This window comes from Rana temporaria, chromosome 3, assembly GCF_905171775.1.
Source record: "Rana temporaria chromosome 3, aRanTem1.1, whole genome shotgun sequence".
NCBI lineage: Eukaryota > Metazoa > Chordata > Amphibia > Anura > Ranidae > Rana > Rana temporaria.
This window is the reverse complement of record NC_053491.1, coordinates 68,219,296-68,246,871: the sequence shown is the minus strand read 5'-3', so window position 1 is coordinate 68,246,871 and position 27,576 is coordinate 68,219,296. Positions and strand designations below refer to the sequence as shown.

General features: G+C 42.6%; 1 protein-coding gene across 2 annotated transcripts in view; it reads left to right on the top strand.

Annotated features, from left to right (window-relative positions):
* WDR72 (WD repeat domain 72) overlaps positions 1-27,576 on the top strand; it is a 364,461-nt gene that overhangs the window by 75,972 nt on the left and 260,913 nt on the right. For both annotated transcript variants that reach the window (XM_040342714.1, XM_040342713.1), the window contains exons 3-5: positions 4,706-4,812; positions 8,507-8,585; positions 25,718-25,889. In XM_040342714.1, the coding sequence (XP_040198648.1) occupies positions 4,706-4,812; positions 8,507-8,585; positions 25,718-25,889 (358 nt within the window). The remainder of the gene's footprint in view (positions 1-4,705; positions 4,813-8,506; positions 8,586-25,717; positions 25,890-27,576) is intronic.

The window sequence follows — 27,576 nt, the reverse complement described above, 5'->3', positions numbered from 1 at the left end:
AATGAGTATACCTAACTGGGGGGGGGGGGGGGGGCTGTAAGGAAACACTGTCACTTTGCCTTTAGTAGACACGTGACTCTGTTTCTTTAATTAAAAGGAATGTATTTTTTTTTATGCTAAACTGTATTGTTTTTACTTATTAGAGATGCATAGGAAGCTGTCATGGTAAAGCAAGTTAAATACAATTTAAAAAAAATGGCCAAGTTGGTTGTTAGAGGTTTTAGAAAGTCTAATTGTTGGTTGCTTCTGTTTCTACCCTTTAGAAAAAACATACAAGTCTGGCATGTATTTGTGTATATTGCTTTATGTGGGTATAGAAAATGAAATATTGATGCTATATTGTATTTGATTTTGCTTTAGGTTGGTGCAAGATATCACTATCATCTATTATTTATTCTAAGCTTAGTAGGGGCTTACTGCAGGGACCTTCAGTGGGCTACTTATAAGAATGTAATAATATATACAGTATGCTTGAACGCTGTTCTCTGATATGTGGTTGGTATAGTCACTACTATTTAGTAGATACTGTATACATTTCTAGACCTGGGTCTATAGTGGCGTACAACATTTTAGCACTTTATCTCTCGGGTTCATTATAGACAACCTTTAATGCATTGACCTTGTTCTGTTATACTCAAAATTATAGATCTTTAAATGTTTGTTAAGTCTTGTGGAGTCTCCCATATCCTCGGACACAGACCTACCCAGTACTTGTCTAGAGGAAGCTAATATCTAGTGAAACGTGTTGACGAGCAAATGTAAAGGGGTTATTGGATCAAATTCTTCTACTTTAATACGATATGAGATATCTTTATACTTAGATCCAACCTTCATAACTGCATTATTGGGTAACTGGTAACCTGTGTCCATATGGGGTATTGAATATTTTTTTTTATGTTTTTTAATCATGTTGTAATCAAATTATAATTTTTACTAAATTCTCCTCTCATGTGTGAGCACAACTTCCACTTATTTTTTGAGTTAATCCTTTTTTATATATATTTTGGATGTTGGGATGATGAGGGTCCTCCCTTCATATACAGTATGATAATGTAGTGGCCAGAAACCCAAGGTAGGACACTTCCAACCAGCCTGTCCCTCCTTTGTGGATTCCAACCGATGGTTGTGAGCATCTACGCAGGTTGCTGGAGAGGCACATGATGGGCATGGGAGTAATGCCTGACCAGACTATAAAATGAGGTAGCCCTGGTTGTCCTGGTCATCATGCTTCCTGCTTGGTTATGTAACAGGTAGATGAATTGGCCAAATGATCAGACAAAGGATAGCTTTAACCTGACTTTCCCTAAACAGGTGCAGAATAGGATGACCATGCAAAAAGAGTCAAACTGACAGAAGGGTGTTCAGAGTACAGAACAACGATAAACTGAGTATAAAAAGGAGCAATGTCTCACTGTCTCTCTGATGGGGGATATTTACTAAAACTGGTGCACACAGAATCTGGTGCAGCTTCCCATAATAACCAATCAATTTTTGGATTTTATTGGCAAAGCTTAATTGAACAGGCTGAAGTTAGAAGCTGATTGGTTACTATGAAAAGCTGCAGCAGATGCTGTGTGCACCAGTTTTAGTAAGTATCCCCCAATGAGTATAATATGTGGTAGTACAGCACCCTCTATAAAGTCCTGCAGTCAAAGATACTATAAAAAACACCTTTTCTGCAAACAGTACAGTATATAAACAGCTACTTTCACTTTGACTTAGCATCTATATCGCTCATAGGTCTGGGCAAACACTTGGATAAATCTCTGGGCTTGCACCACAGGCAAGTGACTGGGGAGACAGGGCCATCCCAGTTGAAGTGCAGTTCATTGATAGGTGGCTAGATCTTCCATAGAAGCTGTGTGCTATTGGTCTCCTGCTTAGTTGCACGCACGCTGTGACTAATAGGGGAGAACCGTACACCTGGCTAATAACCCAATGCACAGCCACCTCTGCCTCATCATGTGCAGACTTTCTAATCTGTAGAGGGTGAGAAATATGGAAACTTATATTCCATAGGTGAGTCCAGGAGCTTGTGGGTGGGAACCCTGTGGATTGAGAGAACCCAAGAGGTTATTCAAAAAGAAGTGATACTAAAGCTAAAAAAAAAAAAAATACCTTAAAAGATAAGTTCACCTTTGTTCATTTTTTTTTGCCTTCTAAATTCCAGCTCCCCTATGTACCAATATGGCATTCATGTACTTTTTTTGCAAAAATATCAAAGCTTTCCAAAAAATTTACAGACACGTACCTTACTGTCCTCCATCCATGTTTCCAAATTTGCTTATGTCTTACTTCCTGAACAGACTGGCCAGAAACAGAGGGTTTCATGACACATGAAGGAGTTGATCAGCTGACCTCATTAGCACAAACCTTTAATCCAGGACACATATTAATATAGGTTCTGAGGCTGATTAAGGTGGTAATTGAATAAAATGGTAGGGGGCGCTAATACATAATAATAAAAATAAGGTCACTGTATGTTTAAACTGTGACTATAATAAGTGGTGGGTGTAACATATAATAGATTTCCAATCAAGTGAAAAATAGCAAAAGGCAATGATAAATTAAATTACAACTAGATTACTAATTGTTAATTCAAATAATTAAATAAATATAAACACACATAAACACTGTGCAGACACAACCTATGTCTGCACAAACAGTCCAAAAGAACAGTGATAACTGAATGGCGTATGAACGGCAGATAGATATAAAATAACAAATCCAAGTGGTGAAAATAACAATTGAAATTTCCAACATTAAGCTTCTTATTCAATGTGTGCTCTTGAGTGCTCCTTCACCAGAGATCAACACCCCAAACGTGCTCTTAATGGTAATGTGCTTACCAGAAATAGTGGACCTCTTTAGTTAAAAAGATGGTCACATTCGCCTTTGCAGGATAATGCCTGCATACATATCATGCGTCACCAGTAGATAGATATGAGTTTGCTTGTCCTCCAGAAGTTATAGATGGAACATGGAACAGAAAAGAACCTCCATAGTGCAACCGTTTTTTTATTGGTAAAAAATCAATTAAAAAAATGGGTCAAACGGCCACTTACATTAGAAAGTGCCCATCCCCGGCACTGGGTCTGCAGGCCTGTCAGTGTACCGCGGAAACCCTCACTTCCGTGTTGGTATTCGGCGTGCGTTCCACCGTCAGCTGGTTCCCTGCTGCAGGAAGCCGGATGGGTGGGCAATGGAGAGGAAACAGCGTGACCAGGCTCGCCGCCTGCCGTGGAAATTCCCCCTATTTAAGGTGGTAATTAAACTCATTTATTGCCTTATCTGCATTTAATTAGAACCTGTGTAATTCATATGGGTCCTGGATTAAAGGGATGATGTGGCAACCTTATCTGCATCATCCACTCACCCATTCCCAGGTGCACGTTTTTTAAATGAATCAGTGATCACCCTTCTCACTAAATACTAAGTAGAAAGTGATGGGCAGCCATAGTAGATTACCTTGGTCAGAAGCTCCCAACCCCTCTCTTTTGGTCATCACTATCAGTTTTTTTATTCCACCTTGGAAGTGAAAAGGCAGATTAAAGGCAGGATAAATAGGAGCTGCAAAGGTTTGATCATTGGTATCCAACAAAATCCAATATTTAAAGTGCAATAGCTGCAAAACTATACCAAGGTCATAAAACAACAGAGAGACATCATGAAATACATTAAATTAATGTGATAGTTCTAATGAGTATCTTTTAAATTACTATAGTGTGACCCATGGAATAATGTGTGACTGTCACATACCTGGTGATGGAGCAATAGAGGGGGCTTCTCTTGCACTTCCTGTCCAATGCCCCTGGTAGAGATGACAGGGAGTGGAGGACACAGAGTGGCACAAGGGCAGATGTAGTAGATGGCTCCGGCTGGGCCTTAACAGAGACCTGATGGCTGGAGATCACTGGGCAGGTACTGAAGACAGGAACTTTGTGTTGCTGGAACAGCAGGTGGAGGTGTAACCTTAATGGAAGCCAGGGGGTCATCAACAGCCGAGCAGAGCAGGTACTAAGACGTGAGGCAGAGACTAAGTCAGGATACAGGCCAGGTCTGGTACACAGTCGGGCAGTGAGGTACAGGAACATAAGGCAGAAGCATAGTCAACACAAGCTGATGTCACAGGTATACTGGCGGAGATCCAAGACATGTACAGATGAAGCCGGGTCAAACACAAGGAACAGGAACAGGTCTGGTAACAGGAAACAAGCTGAAAGACCACACAGCAAGGTGTGTATATAATTACCTGGTTTAAAAAGGTGCACTGGCGCCAATGAGCGCACGGTTCGCGCCCACACGCGCGCATGCATGCACCATTACATGCACTTTCTTGTGCACATCCTGGTATGCCCGTGCTTATGTGCCAATGCGCACTTGTTACCTGGGTTTCTCTTACAGTGACTTTCTTTTTGACACTTCCTTAGACTCGAGTTTGTTGTGTATAATTTATAATGTTTTTGATTTCACTTTTTTTAGTTTTTTACATTTGTAATCACTTCTTTTTAGTTTCATTTGTCCTGAATATTAGCAAATGATGCTGGTCTAAACTCTAAAACAAAGGCTGACTATATAAACACACACTATTATTTATTGCATTCAGCATTATGTAACTCTTAGGAACTCAGTAAAGTTTTGTCAACAAAGGCGTAATTGCACACATTGTTCACTGTTACTTTCATATTATGCTTTTTTTTTTCAGATTACTTCCAAAGCAATTCTTTTTGGTCACACTGCTGCTGTCACCTGTTTAGCAAAAGCAAGGGATTTTGAAAAACAACCATATGTTGTGAGTGGTGCAGAAAATGGGTGAGTACCAAGTAAATTAAATTATTCAACAATACAGCAAATGAGCATCACAAACCAAAAATGCTATTTAAAGCCGAATTCCGACGATTTTTTTTAAAAGTCAGCAGCTACAGTACAAATACTGCAGCTGCTGACTTTTAAAATAAGGACACTTACCTGTCCAGGGCGCTGGCGATGTCGGCACCTGAAGCTGATCTATTGCTCGGCTCTTGGTTGCTTCCTGGTTCCCTACTGTGCATGCGTGACTCACTCTGCATGTTCCCACGGGTCCCTGCTGTCTTCTGGGACCTGTGTGTCTCCCAGAAGACAGCGGGCGGGGGTGTAGGCGCCGGAATTTACGTCGATACCTGCGGGTGGCTCAGGTATCTATGCCTGAAAGTGAGAGCAAAATATCTGCATTAAACAGATAACTGCACCGCCCTGAAAGGTGCCATATGCGACAGCGGTTCCGAAAAGCAGAAGTTCAATTTTTGGGTGGAACTCCGCTTTAATAAATTTTTATAATTCAAAGCAAAGTTACACATCCATCCATGTCTCCATGCTTTATTTTGCTGAGAAATCACTTTGAAAAACATCCCCTAGCATATCTGGTCATGGCTGTCTTGGGTAGGGGCCGATGATTGTTGTAGCATTTACTTCCATCTGCCCTTAGGCATGCAGGCAGGAGGTTTTGTTTAGCTAAGGGTGCCCCCCTCCTCTCCTGAAGACTTCTGGGATGTATGACATAATTTGCCTAGAACTGGAAACCAGGGAGTAAAACAAGTTAAAAACAAGTAAATATAATATACCTTCTTATCTATTTACTAGATAAATCAAAAAAAGTTCTGTTTTAAAGCGGGGGTTCACCCTAAAAAAAAAAATCTTTGTCTACCATGCCATCCAGCATACTAGCGTCAGCTACAGTATGCCTTTATTTTTATTTTTTTCGCTGTACTCACAGTTTAATCCATTAGTTAAGTTTCAGACTCCCGCGGGGAGTAGGCGTTCCTATGAAGAGGGGAACATGATTGACGGCCGGCTATGGCGCGTCACGCTTCCCGAAAATAGCCGAAATAGGACTTGGCTCTTCACGGCGCCTGCGCAGTCAGCTCCTAGTCTGTGCGCAGGCGCCGTATAGCGCCGTGAAGAGCCGAGTCCTACTCCGGCTATATTCGGGAAACGTGACGCGCCATAGCCGGCCGTCAATCATGTTCCCCTCTTCATAGGAACGCCTACTCCCCGCGGGAGTCTGAAACGAAACTAATGGATTAAACTGTGAGTACAGCGCAAAAAAATAAATAAGGGCATACTGTAGCTGACGCTAGTATGCTGGATGGCATGGTAGAAAGTTGTTTTTTAGGGTGAACCTCTGCTTTAAGATCATAATAGGCTTCTCTTATTTAGCATGAATTATATTTTTGACAGGGGCGTAACATTGTTACTTATAAGAAAAATATATATTTTCAATAGTTGAATTTATTAGCATGCAGCAAAATGAATTAAACATATAATTGATTCAATTATCTATTTTAGCTAAATTAATTGCTTACCTTTCTTCATTGTAATGAAAATGATTATTGCGTTAGCATAGCCCTTCTCAAACTAACTGTCAAATGGTAGAATCTACCTTTATTATCTGCACCTGTGTGGCCTCAGTTTTGCAAAAAGAAAGTAATCTGCATCCCTGTAACTGGGAATAAGATAGAAAGCATCTCAGCAAAAGTGAAATTCCTCTTGCAATGGATGCTTCTAACAATGATGTACTCAATCACATCTTAGTCTGCCATATTTCTAGTAGGAATGAGCTTCCAAAAACAATTTTTAGTGACAGTTTACTTTTTTTGTGAATGAGTATGACTACTATGTTTTTTAGGGGTCCCAACTCTTTTTTTGACACTATTGAACTTGATGATGTGTTCTATAGAGTAATTCCACTTTTGCTGAGAAAAAAACAATCCCCTTTGGGTGATCAATGTACATTGCAATGATTTTAACAAACTTTGATGCAGATTCTCACCTGTTTCTGCTCTGAAGAAATAGATGTTTGTTGTGTGTAGAGTGAATCTGAATGGGAGTAACATTTTCATTAATCAGGTGATGCACTTGCAGTATTCTAATGAGGATAATTGCTGAGTCAGTATCCACTTAGAAGTAAATAACCCTTTGGCAATATCTTACCAAAAAAAAATTTTTTATTGCAGAAAATATCTAATTTGCATCTTAGGCCCCGTACACACGACCGAGTTTCTCGGCAGAATTCAGCCAGAAACTCGATCGGAGCTGGATTCTGCCGAGAAACTCGGTCATGTGTACACTTTTCAGCGAGGAATGGGGGATGATCTGATGGAGAAAATAAAAGTTTGGTAGTTAGGTGGAGGCAGGAATGGATTCTCTAAAGAGAAGGGTTTTCAGGGATAGCCTAAAAATGGACATGTTTTTATTATTAATAGTATTACTAGTGGTAGTAGTGTGAAAATGCTTATTGTAGATCTTTAACTTTTACTTTAAATGCAACTAAAGTACCAATTTGGGAAATCAATGTTTCATTTACAGGCAGTCCTCGAGTTACGAACATCCGACTTGCGAATGACTCCTACTTACGAACGGGAGACTGCGTGATGTATATGCCGTTCTGCGCATGCGCGGCCACTTTTTGATGGCAGGCACATTCGATGGAACATCGGAAAACGATGCATCCGCCGTTCTGCGCATGCTGTTACGACTAACGAACATATTCAACTTAAGAACAAACCTACAGTCCCTAGCCCGTTCGTAACTCGGGAACTGCCTGTATATATAAATTTTGAAAGTTTGTAAACCTCTAAGGGAAATGTAGAGTATTGCAAAATAAAACAAATGTGTAAAATCAAAGCAAGAGTTTTTATTTTTACTTTGGTTTTAAACTGCTTAATTTTTTGTGTATTTCATGTTTAAATGCACAATTTTCTTGTTTTTTTAGTTATTAGTAGTAGTGACAGTAGTATTACAGGCATTACTATTAATTGTAATATTACTGTTGTCATTATTATTAATAAATAATACCAACACCTTTTTTATAATTTTGAAACTTAAAATTACTTCCTGAACCATATTCTGTTTAGATTAAAATGTTACAGTTTAATTATGCCAAAAGTAAGAATGTTTAAAATATAAAATGTGTATTTAAATGTTTTGTTACATTGCTGAATTGGTTAAGTTTGTGTATTCTGAGGTCCGAAATCTTTAGAGCAAATCCCAAGGAATCCTCATGGTGGTGCTGTTTCATCTTCAGTGCCGGTCACTTTGATTTGAATGAAAATAACACAGGAGATGCACATCTGCTTTAAAACGTGTGGTTGAGGTTCTGTGAAATGACCCATTTTCAGCAGGATGTAGTTCTGAAGAATGATACTTCTGTTGACACGCTGATGAGACGTAATGGCAGCACACCTACAATTTGTTTTACTCCAGACATGGCCTTAAACTTATTTTGATGCTCGACAGCAAGGTGTAATTACCTAAACAAAAGGAAATACATTCAGTATGCCCCCCCCCCCCCTCCCCGTCCTTTATCAGCAAAACATTTTTCTTCACCAGTAATCTCTAACAAAAAGCTACATAAATGATAAGCATTGACTTAAATACAGTTTTTACTCTTAAAAAATATAGTGTCACACAATTGTCCAAGCTAGCTGAGTGGAAACAACAATGAATAACCCGGGGTCATGTCTTTCAGAGAGATGTGCGTATGGAACGTCACCACTGGTCACTGCATTGAGAATGTCAAGCTCCCGTATAGGCACACAGCAATCTGTGTAAGTATCAGCATGGACATGTCACTGCAAAATTTGCTGTGAAAATGCTTATTGGAAGACCTTTAACCCTCATTTCTAATGCAACCAAAGCACCACTTTAAGAAGATCTTGTTCTATTCATATTTTAATTGTTTTTGAATATGTAAGCCTTTAGTGGGAGATTTAGCTTTCAGTAACATATAGGCAAAACAGATTCATTGTGTAAAATCAATAGATGAGTTTTATTTTTATTTTTTTTAAATACTCAGTTTTATAAAAAGCCCAGCTTGCCCCGTGCCTATGGGCAATGGCTGCCAGTGCCTTCATACATTTTCAAAGCACAGTTTTTCTCTATAGAATCTTGCAAGCAGTTACTTCCCATTAAGTTAAACATACATATTTATTTTATGAAAGGGGTTGGGAACTCTGCAGCTTTAGAGATTAGCAGTCAAAGTAAAGGTGCCATAGGAGTTGCCTAGGGGGCAGTTTAACTAAAATATATTACATGTTGTTACAATTTGATATTGTACCACAGCATTAGCTTTATTATATGTACACTGCTCAAAAAAAATTAAAGGAACACTTTGAAAAAACACATCAGATCTCAACGGGGAAAAATATCATGCTGGATATCTATACTGATATGGACTGGGTCATGTGTTAGGAAAGAAAGGGTGCCACATCGTTTGGTGGAAATTAAAATTATCAACCTACAGAGGGTTGAATTCAAAGACACCCCAAAAATCAAAGTGAAAAAAAAAAGATGCAGCAGGATAGTCCATTTTGCTGAAATTTCATTGCAGCAACTCAAAATGGTCCTCAGTAGTTTGAATGACCCCCACATGCTTGTATGCATGCCTGACAACATTGGGGCATGCTAATAATGAGATGACGGATGGTGTGCTGGGGTATTTCCTCCCAGATCTGTTCCAGGGCAAAACTGAGCTCCTGAACAGACTGAGGTGCAACCTGGCGGCATGGGATGGACCGAAACATAATGTCCAAGAAGTGTACTATTGCATTTAGGTCAGACAAGCGTGAGGACATTCAATGGTATCAATTCCTTCATCCTCCAGGAACTGCCGGCATACTCTCACCACATGAGACCAGGCATTGTCGTGCACCAGGAGGAACCCAGGACCCAGTGCACCAGTGTAGGGTCTGACAATAGGTCCAATTAGTTGATCCCAATACCTAATGGCAGTCGGGGTGCCATTGTCTAGCCTGTAGAGGTCTGTGCGTCCCTCCATGAATATACCTCCCCAGATCATCACTGACCCAGCACCAAACTGGTCATGCTGAACAATGTTACAGGCAGCATAATGTTTTCCACGGCTTCTCCAGACCCTTTCACGTATGTCACATATGCTTGGGGTGAACCTGCTCTCATCTGTGAAAAGCACAGGGCGCCAGTGGCAGACCTACCAATTCTGGTGTTCAATGGCAAATGCCAATCAAGCTCCATAGTACCAGACAGTGAGCACAGGACCCACTAGAGGACGTTGGGCCCTCAAGTCACCCTTATGAAGTCTGTTTCTGATTGTTTGGTCAGAGACATTCATATCAGTGGCCTGCTGGAGGTCTTTTGTAGGACTCTGACAATGCTCATACTGTTCCTCTTTGCACAAAGGAGAAGATACTGGTCCTGCTAATGGGTTAAGGACCTTATATGGCCCTGTCCAGCTCTCCTGGAGTATCTGCCTGTCTCCTGGAATCTCCTCCATGCTCTTGAGACTGTGTTGGGAGACACAGCAAACCTTCTGACAATGGCACGTATTGATGTGCCATTTTGGAGGAAGTTGGACTGTCTGTGCAACCTCTATAGGGTCCAGGTATCGCCTCATTCTACCGGTAGTGACACTTACCCTAGCCAAATGCAAAATTAGTGAAAAACAGTCAGGAAAGATGAATAGGGAAAAACATGACAGTGGCCTCCACCTGTAAAACCATTCCTGTTTTGGAGGTCGTCTCGTTGTATCCCATCTCTGCTACTTACCAAACCCCCTCTGCTACTTAACCAACTAGATCAATATCCCAGCAGTTTAATTGACTTGATGCTATACTCTGATTAAAAAGTGTTCCTTCAATTTTTTGAGCTATATATATATATATATATATATATATATATATATATATATATATATATATATATATACACAATTCTATATAATTATCTGTATTATTTTCATTTCTTTGTAAATTTTGTAAGGTACATCTACATTTTCCATGTATTACCTTGGCGTATTTATAATGTAAGCTCATTAACTATGTCAGCAAACTGTTGCCTTACCCACTGGTAAAGCCAATATATTTACTGTGTGTATATATATATAAAAGTATTGGGACACCTGCCTTCACACGCTCATGAACTTTAATGCCACCCTAGTCTTAGTCTGTAGGGTTCAATATTGAGTTGTTCAAATGTCTTTGTATGCTGGCGCCTCCAGAGTTCCCTTCACTGGAACAAAGTGGCCAAGCCCAACCCCTGAAAAGCAAGCCCACACCATAATCCCCCTTTTACCAAATGATTTGGACCAATGCCAGGGGCGGACTGACCATTGAGTCACTCGGGCACTGCCCGAGGGCCCCATGCCACTAGGGGGCCCCATCCGGGTTGCCAGGCTCAGTAAAACCAGGGACAGTATGTAAAAATCTGTGTTTTTTTTAGATCTGTCCCCGATATGTCCGAAAATGACATGCTTTTAATGTGAATATCCCAAGATTTTAGCTGCCCGCCTCTGCACTACCTCCTGGCGTGGTGGCCATCTGTAAGCCAGAGGGGCCCCATACTCTTCTATTGCCCGGGGGCCCCATGAGTTGTCAGTCCGCCCCTGACCAATGCACAAAGTAAGGTCCATAAAGGCATGGATGAGCGAGTTTGGGTTGGAGGAACTTGACTGGATTGCACAGAGTCCTGACCTTACGATATATATGGGAAACGTGATCAGCACCTGCAAATTATGGGGTTGCAGCACAGTAAGGATGAGCTCCAGCGTGTTCGCATAGTACACGTGCAGAGCCCGCCAGGAAGTCTGCACGACGCTGCGCTAATCACAGCCAGAGAGACATTTCCCGATCTCTGCAGCCGAGCATCGGGAAATGTCTCCCTGGCTGTGATTAGCACAGCGCCGTGCAGACTTCCTGGCGGGCTCTGCACATGTACTATGCGAACACACTGGAGCTCATCCTTACAGCACAACATAAATGGGATGTATTTAAATATTGTAAATGTTGTATTTATTTATTGCAAATTCACAAAAAATACTTGGGAATTTACAATAAATTCAATTTATGCTGCAACCCCTTTGGACACACATCTAAAAAAATATTGTAAATAAGCATTCACTTAAAAGTAAAAATTCTCTACCCCCTTTAGTAAATCAACCCCTCTGTGTAAAATGAGAGCTGAGAAATATGTGATTTTTCCTACAGAGCAGAATATGTTTAGGATGGGTATCTAATAATGAAATCATTATATAGGTGAAATTAAAAACTAACATATGACTATCTTACTACCTCTAGCTCAGCTGAATTAGCTGTCAGAGATGTTAAATCTAGAGCTAAATGATATTTCTCATTTGAAGCAATCACCACCTTCTGAGATGATGAGGTCACCACACAAGAGAGCTGGGATGGCAGTTAAAGCCTTACTGATCCAGTTAACCTTATGTGTGCTTTTATAATGACTACCAAACTGCAATAAGTCAAAGGTTTTAATTTCATCTTTTACTTTTTCATAGATTTATTCAGCGTAGCTTACTGCACGATATGAGACAGTTAGGCTAAATATATTTCTTATGGACCGTCTTTAATTAGTTACATACATTTCTTTTTCTATATTGCTTTGTACAAGCTATACATTATGAGGATGGGACATAAATGCTATGCAGTCATCCTAGCAGCTTGGGCAATCACACATAGAGCCGTTGCCTTCCAGATGGGCAGTTCCTGTATAAGAGAGGTGACACCCAGCCAGCAGCTTGTGACGCCATATATCTTTACTGCTGCTTGCCTCTTTAAGGCTAGTAATACACACTGGGGGACATTTATCAATACTATCTTAATGATTGTGGTTGCTAATCTGTCGCAAGGTAGGGACAGATTTATTGTCTGTAAGCAGGTTGCATAATATATTAGACTGTAAATGTTTAAAAATTGCACTTCTTAATTCTGCAGCAGATGTGCAGCTAAATGAACTTAATTGCAACATAAAAGCTGGATTCACATCTATGATTTTTTTTAAATTTAGCATTTTGCAGATTTGCACTACTGAACACGTTCCATAGGAAACGTTAAATGGACTGTAGTGCAAATCTGTAAAATGCAAAAAGCACTTAAACTGCATAGGTGTGAATCCAGCCTAATGCCGCATACAAACCATCACTTTATGTGATGGAAAAAAAATACATTTTCTGTGAAGTAAAAAACGACGTTTTTGAAACTTCAATTTTCAAAAACGACGTTGCCTACACACCATCGTTTTTTCACAATGCTCTAGCAAAGCGAGGTTACATTCACCACTTTTTTCCATTGAAGCTCGCTGCATAACTAGCTTCTGGGCATGCGAGGGAGTAAAAACGTTGTTTTAAACATCGTTTTTTGCTACACACTGTAAATTTTTGTGAAACAAAAAACGACGTTTTGAAAAACGACACATAAAATTGAAGCATGCTTCAATTTTTTTTGTCGTTTTTCACAAGACATAAAACTACATTTTCCCCCACACACGGTCATTTAAATTGACGTTTTTAAAAATGTAGTTTTTTTTCATCACATAAAGTGATGGTGTGTACGCGGCATTAGAGAGAAAATAGACAGGCAGATGCTATTTAGTTGTACAGTCACTCAGAACTAAATGCGTCGCTTTGTTTGCAAAACAGACTAACAATTTTGCACATCAATTGAACATTATCTGTGCAACTGCTTTAAAAAATTTCCCCCACGGTATACTACATAGGAGCACAGACCGCAGGCAATGCAGATTGCACATAGAATGACAGCTCCATCCTGCTCCAAACACATTCAGCAGCTTCAGAGTGACAGTCCTACAGCTGCTTGATGAATTCTTTTTAATTTGTGACAGTCTTTCCACAGCTTGAACTGTGTTTGGCATTACCCCCAGAGGATTTCAGGCACACTTCACCAAAACACTGCAACCTCACAGCCGGTGAAAATACTGTTGCTTTGACACTCCAACACAGGCAACATGCTGTGCTGGGAATTTATGTGGACAAGGCTGTATTTTCTCTTGCTACACACCAATTGGACAGCAAGCGTTTTCATTTGAACCATGCTCTTCTATCTCAGACCAATGGCTCAATATCATCATCATTAACTCCAGCTTACCCACTTATAGTGGTTCTAAAGGCAGAAGATTTTTTTTTTTTTCATCTTAATGCATTCTGTGCATTAAAGGAGAAGTTCAGCCTGAGCTTTTTAGGTTTGGCTTCTCCTCTGGGTCACAGGAGTGCAATTAGTTTTGCACTCCTGTGACCCGTTTTCAGCAGAGAACGGTCTAAAGTCCGCTCTCCACTGACGTCACTGCCATCAGTCGAGACAGCGCGTCATCCCGACTTCCAAGTCGGGATCCGCCAGCTGCCTTGATTGACGGCAGTCTCAGCGAGACGCTGAGTCGGCTGCTCCCTGCTCCTCCACAGCTCAGCGCTCCAATAAGTGCTGAGAAGTAGAGCAGAAGCGATGCTCAGGAAGGAGTGAGAACCAAGCCAACGAAGGTGTTTGGTGGCTCGGTTCTCAGTGCAGAGATGACGGGGGACAGATGCAGCATCAGTCTGATGCTGCATCCACCGAGGTAAGTATAACTAGCAAAAAAAAACAAAAAAAAAAACACATCTCTTTTAAGATCAAAAACCTTTTGTGTGTAGCAGCCCCCCTAATTCTTACCTGAGCCCCATCTCGATCCAGTGATGTTACATGAGAGTCTCGGCTGTCCTGGACTCTTCGTCCTCATTTTCTGCGATAGCAGCGGGGCGCCATTGGCTCCCACTGCTGTCAATCAAAATCAGTGAGCCAATGACGAGAGAGAGGGGACAGGGCCGAGCTGTGACTCCAGGTCTGTATGGACACACAGAGCAGCAGCTTGGCTTGGGTGCCCCCCATCGCAAGCTGCTTGCTATGGGGGAACTTGGAAGGAGGGAGGGGCCAGGGGCACCGGTGAAGGACTCAAGAAGAGGAGGATCCGGCCTGCTCTGTGCAAAACCACTGCAATAGAGCAGGTAAGTATAACATGTTTGTTATTTTTAAACAAAAAAAAAAAAACAAGACTTTTTTAGTATCACTTTAAAGAAGAATTCCAGGTATGGATATTTCAACATAGTTATATTGTTCCAGCTATACATGTATAACATACCTGTAGGTAGAGAATTTGTTTCTAAGAGAATAGGTGCAGGCACTCCCTTCTCCCCTGGGTCACCCCTTGTCTCCACCCACTACCCACCTCCAAGCACCTCCTTTTGTCTCCACCCCAACTCATCTCCCAGTACCGCCCCTTTTAGAGATTACAGAACCAAGTATCATTTTGTGGTGCTTTGCAATTTGCAGGAATGTTTTATTGATAACAAGACCATAAAATAGAACCCCTGCATCCAGCAACCATAGGCCCCCAGCAACAATAGACCTCCCCAGCAACAGTAGATCCTCCTGAACAACAGACCCTCCAGCAACAATAGATTTCCCCAGCAGCAATTGATCCGTCTAACAGCAATATTTCCTCCTCACCAACAACAGACCCCTTTGCAACAATGGATCCTCCCCAGCAAAAATAGACTGCCTAGCAACAATAGATCCTCCCCAACATCAACAGATCCCCCAGCAGAAATAGATCCTTCTTAGGAACATTAGACCCTCCCCCACAACAATAGTTTCCCCCAGGAACAAAATACCCCCCCAGCAACATTTGATTCCCTGTCAGCAACAATAGAACCCCCCGATAACATTAATTCCCCAAGCAACAATAGACAACCCCATCAACACTACACCATCAAGCAGTTACTATAGACTCTCCAGCACACCCATGCCCCCTTTGCCAGCACATACATGGAGGTGCATGAACTGCATTCCCCTGTGTTCCCACTGACAAGAAAACCTCTGCTTTAGGATCCCTCTAGAAGCTGGAAATCACTAAAATATACACCACTGCTACAGTGATCTTCCCTTGCTTCCGAGTCTTGTGCCAAGCATTGTGAACACAGGAGGACACCTGTTTGGCACGGGCTCCATTCAGAATTTGCTTTGCGTTTTCTTAATGAATTCAAAGTGTTCTGTGATTGCACAAGAGAGAGGCTGGTTGGTGACATCATGCTCTCCCCCTCATCCAATTAGAGAACCCTTTGCATTTATTAAGCAAAGGCAAATCATTCTTTGAATGGCTTCTATGCTGAGTGGGCAACCTCCTGTGTTCAGAATGTAATAGGGCAGCTTGCCATGGGACCCGGAAGAAAGTGGAGATCACTGGTATAACAGTGTTTATAACAGTGATTTCCAGCTTCTAAAGATATCTCACAGGTATGGTATATGCATACTGTTACGCTAGCCCGAGTTGGACCAACGTAACTATGTAAAACTATCATACCTGGAATTCTTCGAAGTTGCAGTATTGTGTATACTAAAAAGATGCTAAAACTTTGATGAGGAAGCTTAATTGATCCCTTCAATGAAACCTGCTAGCATAGAAATACAGGGGGCTGCTATTGCTGACTTTAAAGTTGTAGGCTTCTGGGTTGTTCTCCTGATCCTGGCTTCACCACTGAGGGAGTCATTGACCTGACAAGCTGATACTTTTCATACTTTTCCAGCTTCTACCTCATTCCTTTAAAACCAAACACAAGTTCTGAGGCAAATTTAAAGCAGATAAGGCACTAAGTGAATTTAATTACCCCCTTAATCAAACACAGAGGGGTTTATTTACTAAAGGCAGATCCACTTTGCACTACAAGTGCACTTGGAAGTGCAGTTGCTGTAGATCTGAGGGGGACATGCAAGGAAAATAAAAAACAGCATTTTTGCTTGTACATGATTGGATGATAAAATCAGCAGAGCTTCCCCTCATTTCAGATCTTTTCCTCAGATCTAAAGCAACTGCACTTCCAAGTGCACTAGTAGTAATCAACCCCACAGAACCTGTGTAATTTATATGTTTTCTTGTTTAACCACTTCGGCAGAATGGCGCGCTCGCGACCCGGTCCAAAGCTCTGTGACCAAGCCTGTGGGACCCGCGGACCCGATCGCCGCCGGTGTCCCGTGATCGGTCACCGGAGCTGAAGAACGGGGAGAGGTGTGTGTAAACACACCTTCCCTGTTCTTCGTTGTTGCGGTGTCATTGATCGCCTGTTCCCTGATATAGGGAAAGGCGATGAATGATGTCACACGTCCAGCCCGCCCCGCTACAGTTAGAAACACATATGAGGTTACACTTAACCCCTACAGCGTCCCCTAGTGGTTAACTACTAAACTGCGATTGTAATTTTCACAGTAAACAATGCATTTTTATAGCACTTTTTGCTGTGAAAATGACAATGGTCCCACAAATGTGTCAAAATTGTCCGATGTGTTCGCCATAATGTCGTAGTAACGAAAAAAATCGCTGATCGCCGCCATTAGTAGTAAAAAAAAATGATTAATAAAAATGCAATAAAACTATCCCCTATTTTGTAAACGCTATAAATGTTGCGCAAACCAATCGATAAACGCTTATTGCGATTTTTTTTATACCAAAAATAGGTAGAAGAATACGTATCGGCCTAAACTGAGGATTTTTTTGGGGGATATTTATTATAGCAAAAAGTAAAAAATATAGATTTTTTTTCAAAATTGTCACTCTATTTTTGTTTAAAGAGCAAAAAATAAAAACCGTAGAGGTAATCAAATACCACCGAAAGCTCTATTTGTGTAAAAAAAAGGAGGCCAATTTTGTTTGGGAGCCACGTCGCATGACCGCGCAATTGTCAGGTAAAGCGACGCAGTGCCGAATCGCAAAAAGGAGCAAGGTCCTTAACCACTTAAGCCCCGGACCATATTGCTGGTCAGAGACCAGAGCACTTTTTGCGATTCGGCACTGCATCGATTTAACTGACATTTGCTGAAGTATATACCTTTAAAATCATAAGTTGCCACTCTAAACAATATATTCTTACAGATTCACTTAAGATGAAAAGACCTGCAATGGAGTTTTTTATTGTTATTTTGGTTGCAGTTTGGAAAGGAAAATAAGCTAAAATCAAAGAGGGTTTGTCAGCTCTCGGATTTAGCTGTCATGTGACCCCGCAGGCTAAAATAGATATTTTAAATCAGTACAATCACTATCCTCAGTGCCCTCTTTCAGGGGCTTTCTTTAGATTACAATGTGAAGTATAAGAATCCTTGATGGAGTTATGGCCCTACTGCGAGATACTCACTTTTCACCCCCAGCTATGTAACTGAACTACGTACACTGCTGAGAGAATGTACAATTCAGAATGCAAAAAATAGCAATGTTAGCACTATATTAAAAGTTCATTTCAGTGTTCCATATGTGATAAGGAGTTAAAAAACTAAATTAAAAAACAATGCATTTGTCAATAAAATCAAGAGATTCAAAATTTTGTGTGAAACCAGTAATTACGGTAATCTGGATTAGTCCTTTCGCACACTGGACTAAAAAGCACGCTTTTAGAGGAGTTTGGCATTTTTCTCTTTCACTCTGTAAAAACACCTCTATGTAAGCCTCTGAGGTTCATTTACTCAAATTGTAGAGTGTTATATCCTGGTGCAGCTCTGTAGAGAAACCAATCAGCTTCCAGGTTCTTTTGTCAAAGCTTATTTGAACAAGCTGCAGTTAGAAGCTGATTGGCTACCATGCACAACTGCACTCTCCAGTTTCAGTAAACCAACCCCTATGTGCATGAGCATTTACAGGCTGAACAATAAATAAACATCAAAAGCGCATTCAGGAGAGAAAAAAAAATGTGCAACGTACATAAACTCTAGACATGTTCAGGTGCTTTTGAGTGCTAATGCATTACAATGGGCAGAAAAATAATAATATTTATGTACCGTAATTCATTAGTCCTCAAATGTTTGACGCGCCTAAACACGTGTGTATGGGTTTAGGAGGCACATTTTTTAAGGAGAAAATGCATTCCGAGGAGCTAAACAAATGCCCTGTGTGCATGAGGCTTTAGATACATATGCAGATCTAAGTTTTATCCCCAGCATATTAAGCTGGTAACCCAACCTATTACATCCAGTCCTGCTTTATAAAGCACTTATACACATTAAAGCCCCACTCTGAGCTAAATATGACCTCTCTGCCTTTTTTCCCTTCTACCAACTCCTTACCAGTCCTGTCAGGCTTTTTCTTTTTGTGATTACCTAGTAAAGCAAGATGTACTCACCTGTCCAGGTCCCACACGCCATTTTCAGGTGCGAGGGACTGCTGATCTAGTGATGCAAATCCGATGGAGACCACCAGTGCCCTGGTATTAAAGTCAGTGATCTTCTGGGTTCTAAAAAGGTCCCCACCACTGGACAACTAAGGGCTCTTTCACACGGAGCAGACCGTTTCCGGGTCCGCTCCGTGTGTCTCCGTCGGCTCAGCGGGGATCCCCGCTCAGCTGTTGGCGGATAGGGTGGTCCCCGCACACAGTGCAGGGACCGCCCTGTCTCTGCTCCGCTGTCCCCTATGGGGAACCTGATGCAGACGGACCGTCTGTCCGTCTGCATCAGTTCCGCTCCGCCGAACGGAAGAAAAATAGGGTTTCTTCCGTTCGGAAAAGCGGATCCCGACTGACGCGGACGCTAGTGGATGCTCCATCCGCTAACGGACGCGTTCCTATAGGGATTCATTACAAGTCCGTTAACGGACTTGTAATGAGCGGACGAACGGTCCGCTAGTGTAAAAGGACCCTAATAGGCAGTGTCCACGTCATAGAGACCGTGATGTGGACAGCCAAAGAAGGACCAAAACAGAAAGAAACCAGTAAAGGGGTTTGGATAGGTAGTGTCATGTGACTGCCAGCTTTTTTTATTGTATCATACCAACAATTAGATTGGGAGGTGGAGGATTACCCAAAGAGTAGCTTTAAAAAAATAAAATAGTAAAAACGCCTATTAATTGAACATACAATAAAAGTCGGCACATCACACAAATGAATATAGCACATATCGGCATCGTACTGCTTAAAAAAATACTTGTTTTTTGCTTAAAAATATTGCTCTGAAATCTATCATGTCACTTACAGCCTAGGCAGAATAGGCATAGTCTCTGAAAATCGGGTGCATTGTACATATTTGACATCATTAGAGACTGTAAACAATTGGTTTGTTTTCATCGAGGTAAGAGGGTAAGCAAGCTGCAAGCCCTTTTTATGTACTTAACAACTACAAACTATACAAAAAAGAAGCACATTTTGGTTAGATTACTTAGGCTGGCCATACATGATTTATTTGCTGTTTTTTTTTTTCATTCAACCTGCTGGTTGAAATTAAAATGAACACATTGGATGTGGATGGGGGAATCACTCCTGCTGAGCTATTGTATTCTGCTGGCAGGGAGCTTTGCCCGCCAGCAGAATATAATGATCAGTGTTGCTGGCTATAGCTGGTGGCACTGATCTTTTAGGAAAAACCTGACAGGCAGGTTGTACATAAGTTGATCACAGCGGCGGTGCATCCATAGTGGGCGCAGGAGCGCTGCCCCCTCTCCCCTGCGCCGTCACTCAAGTGTACAATAAATAGAGATTCATGCATCCATGAATCTCTATGTATTGTCGCCACTGCCGCCCACTATTTTTTTAATCCAAAAACAAGTTTATTAATCACAAATTTGACACTTACTGTCCAAAGTACCGCAATCATAACCAATATATCAGACCCATACATGGCCATGTACAAAGCAGTAGCAAATGTAGATACAAAACAACATACTGAAAGGACCTATAGACCGCATCCCGCCCCCACACCCCCTTCTGTCCCACTAGCCCAATATTCTGTCCATGACCAGGTCGTTCGGGGCTAGCCCCGGCATTCCCAACCACAAGTCCCACAATCGTTCAAATTTTCCGGAGCAACCCCTATGCTGGTATATAACCTTTTCCATCCTTAACGTGTTACCAAGTGCAGAGATCCACTCCCTAACCGTGGGGGGCTCCTTGGATATCCAGTGCAGCATAATCAATTTCCTGGCCATGAACAGGGCCCTGGTGATGGCCTCTCTAGTGTGGGGTTCCCACTCCAGCTCGTCCAGAAGATTCAGGAGGCATTGCTTAGGGTCTAATGGGATCGAGACCTGGAACACTGTGTTTAGTGTGTCTGTCACTCCCGCCCAGTAGGTGTGCAACTTGGGGCAGCGCCAGAGCATGTGTATCAAATCCCCGTGATCTCTTTTACATCTTGCACATGTCGGTGTGGGCCGCACTCCCATAAGATGCAATCTGTGGGGCGTATAGTATACTCTTAGGTGTTACATTCAGGGAACAGCTGGTAACTGACTGCAGGGCCTCCTCCCACTGCTCCTCATCCAGGGGGCCTACATCTACTTCCCACTTCCTCTTAACTGTCAGAGGGTGTTTCTTAAGGTACCTGCAAAGCAGTATATTATAGCTCTGGGATATAAACCCCTTAGACGTCTCTGCACTCTTGAGCTGGGAGAGGATTGGAAGGGATTCCACATGCCACTCCGAGGCCCTGGATTGGGCGACAAATGCATGTCTAAGCTGCATGTAGTAGAAGAACATGCTCGCTGGTAGCTGGTATGTCTCCCTCAGCGTCTCAAAAGGCAATAAGCCACCATTACCCAAAATCTGTGTTAAATAGCGGATCCCATACCTCTTCCACCTTTCCCCTTGTTGCAGTTTGGCTAGTTCAGGATAGGAGTCATTTGCCCAAATAGGGCTAAACTCGGTGATCCCCGAGGCCCCTTGTAAATACTTGGTCTTGTTCCATATCTTTTGTATTAGGCTATAGGTGGGGAAGCTTTTATGGGATCTTTCAAAGGCCAAGGACTCAAGCGCTGTCGGGATTGACACTCCTCCCACCGTCCTGAGCATAATATGCTCAGAGGCGCTGGGGACCCTGTCTGACTGCCCCCCCTCTGGAACCATGGTACCTACCAAATGCTGCAGTTGCGACGCCAGATAGTACAGCCAAGGATTCGGCAGGGCCAGCCCCCCCTCATCCTTGGGACGCTGCAGGTGCTCTAATTTTATCCTGGGCGGGCGGTTCTTCCAGATCAATTCTCGAAAGATGGTATTAACTATCCTGAAGGTCTTTAGGGGAATTACCAACGGGGAATTGTGCAGCATGTAAAGCAGTTGGGGCATGAGAATCATCTTAATCAGATTCACTTTGCCCGCAACCGACATACACAAAGCATTCCACGTCTTGGCACAGGAGCGAAATCTAGCCAGCAGCGGGGAGATGTTCAACAAGCCATATTCCCCAATACGCGGCGTCACATGTATTCCTAGGTACTTAAAGGTAGTGGCTACAGGGATACCACCCACAATGTCTCCATGTTGCAGCTGGGCGTCATCCAGGGGCATCAGAGCGGACTTAGACCAGTTTATTTTTAGGCCCGAAAACTCCCCAAATTTAACTACTGTTTCCATTGTCGTGCTCAGGGATTGCTCAGTATCCCCCAGCAGGATCATCGTGTCATCTGCGTATAGCATCACCTTCTCCTGTCTGTCTCCATAGCAGAAGCCGGTGATACCCCTATGGTCCCTAATCTGACTCGCCAGTGGCTCTATTGCTAGGGCAAACAGCAGGGGGGACAATGGACACCCCTGCCGCGTACCCCGGCCCAGAGCAAACGACACAGACACTCTCCCAGCTTCTCTGATAGCCGCCTGGGGGAGATGATACAGCAGCCGCACCCAGGAGATAAACACCTCACCGAATCCGAATCGCCGCAGCACCCCCCAGAGATACGGCCACTCCACGCTATCGAAGGCCTTCATAGCGTCGAGCGACAGCAGAGCTCTCCTCCCCACATTATCTGCCCTGGACTGCATGTTAAGAAATAGTCTTCTGAGGTTTATGACCGTAGATTTGTTGGGCATAAATCCCGCTTGATCCGGGTGTATGACTGAGGTAATTACCTTATTTAACCTGAGGGCCAGCACCTTCGCGAGGAGTTTGATATCAGACTGGAGTAGTGAGATCGGCCTGTATTAGGCCGGATCCACTGGGTCCTTGCCCGGTTTAAGGATTAGTACAATGTGTGCCTTAGCCATGGATGATGGGAGGGCACTGGTCTCCCTTGCAGCATTAAACACCCTCAATAACCTAGGCAGTAAGATCTCAGAATATTGTTTGTAAATCTCCATGGGGATTCCATCACCCCCCGGGGCTTTACAGTTGGGGAAGGCCGCAACTGCCTCCTGTAGCTCTTTTAGAATCAACGGAGAGTCAAGCTCTGAGCTCTGGGAAAGGGAGAGACGCTGAAATGCTATTCCGTCCAGGTAGACAGACAGTTCTTCAGTGCTATAGGTCGATTCATTGTTCATAAAAGTCTGCTAGTGTCTGTAGGGGATCAGGGGATTGAACCAGTCGCCCAGCTGCGGTCCGCAATGTCCCAATAGCTGGGGACTTCTGTTCAGAGTTCGCTATCCTAGCCAGGAGACGGCCCGTCGTTTCTCCCTCCTCAAAAAACGCTGTTTTGGTGAAAAAACGTTTTTTTTCGGCCGTGGAGGCGAGCAGGTGCTCATACGCAGATTGAGCCGACTGCCACGCCCCTCTAGCCGTCTCAGTGGGGTCCTGGACATACTTAGTCTCCAGTGTGTGGACCTGCATCTCCAGAGCCTCCCTGAGAGCCTCCGAGCGCCTCTTAACCTTATTGACCTCCCCACTAAGCAGACGTCTAAGGTACAGTTTAAAAGATTCCCATTCAGTAAGGATAGATTCTGGATCGGGCTGGTCTGTGAAAAACCTCCGGATGCTCCCCTCTAGTTCTTCCGGGGCACTAAATAGCTGAAGCCAAAAGGCATTAAACTTCCAGGGTGCTCTGGAAAGAGCAGATGGGTGAGACACTGTAAGTGTTATTACCATGTATGAGTGATCCGAAATACATCTAGGTCTGTACTCAACTTCCGAAATCGAGGGGAGCATCGCAGAGTTACCCACCGCCAGGTCTATCCTAGATAACGACCTGTGAGCCTTCGTAAAACATGAGAATTGTCTAGCTGTGGGGTTACGGTGTCTCCACACATCCAACCAGCCCACCTCCCATAATAACCTAGCCAACGGGGTGGCCCTATGAGGGTTCGCCCCGGGTGCCGGATGTTTGTCCAATCCCGGGTCCAACCAGCTATTGAAGTCCCCCACAAGCAGCATCGGGAGATCCGGCCTACCCTCCAGGAACTCCAGGAGAAGCCTCAACACCCGAGCGTCAAATGGGGGAGGAATGTAAACACACGCCAAAATACATTTCAAAATTCCCATACGACAATGTAAAAACACAAACCTCCCTTCTGGGTCAACCTTAGAAGCGTATTCCTGGTAGTCCAGGGACCTGTGCACCAGTACACTCACACCCCGGGAAAAGGAGGTGTGAGTGGAGTGGACTGCCGCCCACTATTCAGATGGCCGACCCCTGATGAGCACCGGCCATCTGAATAACCGCAGTTTGTTGGTGTTTGCATGCAGAAGTTTTTTTTCCTTAAAGCCTTGTACCTTTAGAACCACTTTAATATCTACTAAACCACACAGGTTCTGGCTGTTTCCAAGGAACCTACAGGTGAGACTTTTTATAACCTTATCTGTAGGGCAAAGTTAAACATGTCACTTCAATACCACTTTAACTCTAGTTTGGATATGAAAAAGTATAAGTATGTGACCAATTTCCAAGTATACCGCATTGTGTAATTTAAACTTGATCATAGGAAAAGCCCAGAAAGGAACAAGCTCAGTCATTTTGGCCTAGATTCACGTAGGGCGGCGTAAGTGTGGGCGGGCGTAGCATATGATATTTACGCTACGCCGCCTCAACTTAGAGAGGCAAGTGCTGTATTCACAAAGCACTTGTGTCCTAAGTTACGGTGGCGTAGCGTAAATGTGCCGGGGTAAGCGCGCCTAATTCAAATTGTGAAGAGGTGGGTGTGTTTTATGCTAATGAATCGTGACCCGACGTGATTGACGTTTTGAACGAACGGCGCATGCGCCGTCTGTGGACGTATCCCAGTTCGCATGCGTCGGATAGAATGCCTAAGATACGCTGAACACTGACTACGACGTGAACGTAACTTACGCACAGCCCTATTCGCGTACGATTTACGCAAACAACGTAAAAAGATACGCTTGTTCCGACGTCCATACTTTGCATGGGCTGCGCCACCTAGAGACCTGCTTTATCTTTACGCCGGCGTATGTGTTACGTAAACGGCGTAACTAAATGTGACGGGCGCGCGTACGTTCGTGAATCGGCGTATCTAGCTCATTTGCATATTCAACGCGGAAATCAACGGAATCGCCACCTAGCGGCCAGCGTAAATATGCACCCAAGATACAACGGCGTAGGAGATTTACGCCGCTCGTATCTTGGCAGAATGTATGCGTAACTGATTCTATGAATCAGGCGCATACATACGGCGGCGCTCATTCGGACTTACGGCGGCGTATCTGGAGATACGCCGTTGTAAGTCTTTGTGAATCTGGGCCTTTGTCTTTACTGATTCAGCTTTACTGAATCAGAGAAAAGATCATGAAGAGTAGACAATGCAGCTATTGCTTCTTTAGCAAGAATGACCTGTAGTTACACACCAGAGTGCACTTTGCTGGCCAAAGCTTTAATTACAACACAGCTGACAAAGGAATAAAAAATTACATTTGCATGCTGAATTATTTCCTAAATTCCTAATGCTACTGCTGAGAGATAGTCACAGCGCCTATCTGTCAATAAAGAATGCCCTGCTCAGTAGATTAGGGCAGACGTCTCTTTGTACTTGTATTAGCAATCTTCAGTAAAAAACATTTATCGACATTCATCTTTTTTTTACATTGTTAATATAGTTTTTATAGTACTTGTTTATTTTAATTTGTAGAAAAGGCTTTGTTCTTATACTAATCTTACTGTTTTTGATGCTGAAAGTTCATGTCTTTAACAATATGGCTCTTCATTCAATAAACACATTTAATTTTATTTTTCTCTCGTTGGCTGGCAGTATTACCATTGCTCATTCCGAATGACAGGGGAAGGCTGGCTGCTCTGCTGTGGTCACTATCAAGATGTCCTCATTGTTGATGCAAAGACCTTGCAAGTCCTTCATAGTTTCAAGTCACAGTCTTCAGATTGGATTAGTTGCATGTGCATTGTTCACTCTACCAGGATTCAAGGTACTGCAGTGACAGAAGGATACATCTATGAGAATAATTAACATTTGACCTAAGTCTCTCCCAGGGTATGGTCTCATATCAGTGTGCAATTGGAGTGTTATATTTTCAACAAGTACAACTTGGTGGAAACATTTGTGTGATACATAACCTTTATTGGCATTTTACTTTATCAATATGATACATAGTAATGACAGAATGTACAATATATGCATATGTTTATGTATGTCCCAATATAATGTATATACTATATTATATATCTGTATATGTCATGAGTAAATCTCTTATCCTTATTAAAACTGTATTTTAAATAATGTCCCTCAGGCCTCGTACACACGACCGAGTTTCTCGGCAAAAACCAGCAGGAAACTGTCGAGGATCTCGTCGAGCCAAAAAGAGAGCATGTCTTCTTTTTCCTCAACGGGAATGGAGAAATTTGGCTCGCCGAGATCCTCGACAGCCTAACAAGGAACTCGACGAGCAAAACGATGTGTTTTGCCCGTCGAGTTTCTCGGTCGTGTGTACGAGGCTTAAGAGAACATATTTTCCCATAGTTTCTCACCTATCAGAGAATCAAATTAAAGATGCCAGAGAGCCATGTTTAGGCCATAATGGCTAAAAGCATTTGATGAGAGGATTAAATAAGCTTTCTAGCTAATTTTTTGACAACATTAGCTACTTCCCACCCAGCCTTTTGTCAAAGGATGGCTGGGTGGGCCATTCGTCATTTCAGGTGGGCCACTGCGACCCAATCTGTCACTGGCTGAGCCCACCAGGCACAGCCAATGACTGATCAGTGTACCGGCCTGCTGCTGATATGATGTGATTGTTGCGAACCAATCACAGCAGATCCCAAGACAATTGTAAAAAAAAATATGGATTCCTTGCATGCCATTCATTGTGTACAATTGTGTTACTAGCTGTACAGAGGGCCAATCATAGATAATCAGAACAATACACACTGAATGAATTTGTTTTATTAATTAAAAATGATTGCTTATACCAGTGAAATTCACTGGTATAAGCAATCACCATGTGTAAAAGAAAAAGAAGTTAAAATCGATGACATATGATGATGCTGTATTGCACTGACAACAGTATGTGAAAAAAAAAAACGCCGGGCACTCGCATCGGCTCCGGAGGCATGCCTCGCGCGTGCTGACGGAGGCGCCTTAAAGAGCCGACGTACAGCTACGACGGGTCGCGCAGGGGGGTCAGCCTGCCACAGTATAACTGCGGCAGCTGGTCCAGAAGCAGTTACAAAAACTCACCATGCCTCTTACTAAATACTTTGGACTGTCTACTTTCCAAAAAGGGGTAATTTAGGGGACATTTGTACTGTCCTGGTGTTTTTGGTCTCAAGAAATGAGACAGGCCGTCAGTACATCAGGATTGATCAATGTTAAAATATATCCCATAGTTTGTGGACTACAGACTAAATAATATACACTGGTTTGGGTATTTTCACCAAAGAAATGTAGCAGAAGCAGTTTGGCCTAAATATATGAAAAAAGATTATTTATTTGCAAAATTGTATAGCAGAAACTAATCTTTTTTTGTTTATTTAGCAAAAAAAAAAACACAGTGGTGATTGAATACCCCCAAAAGAAATCTCTATTTGTGTGAAAAAAATAACAATTTCATATGAGTACAGTGTTGCAATTGTCCTTCAGAATGTGATGGCACTGAA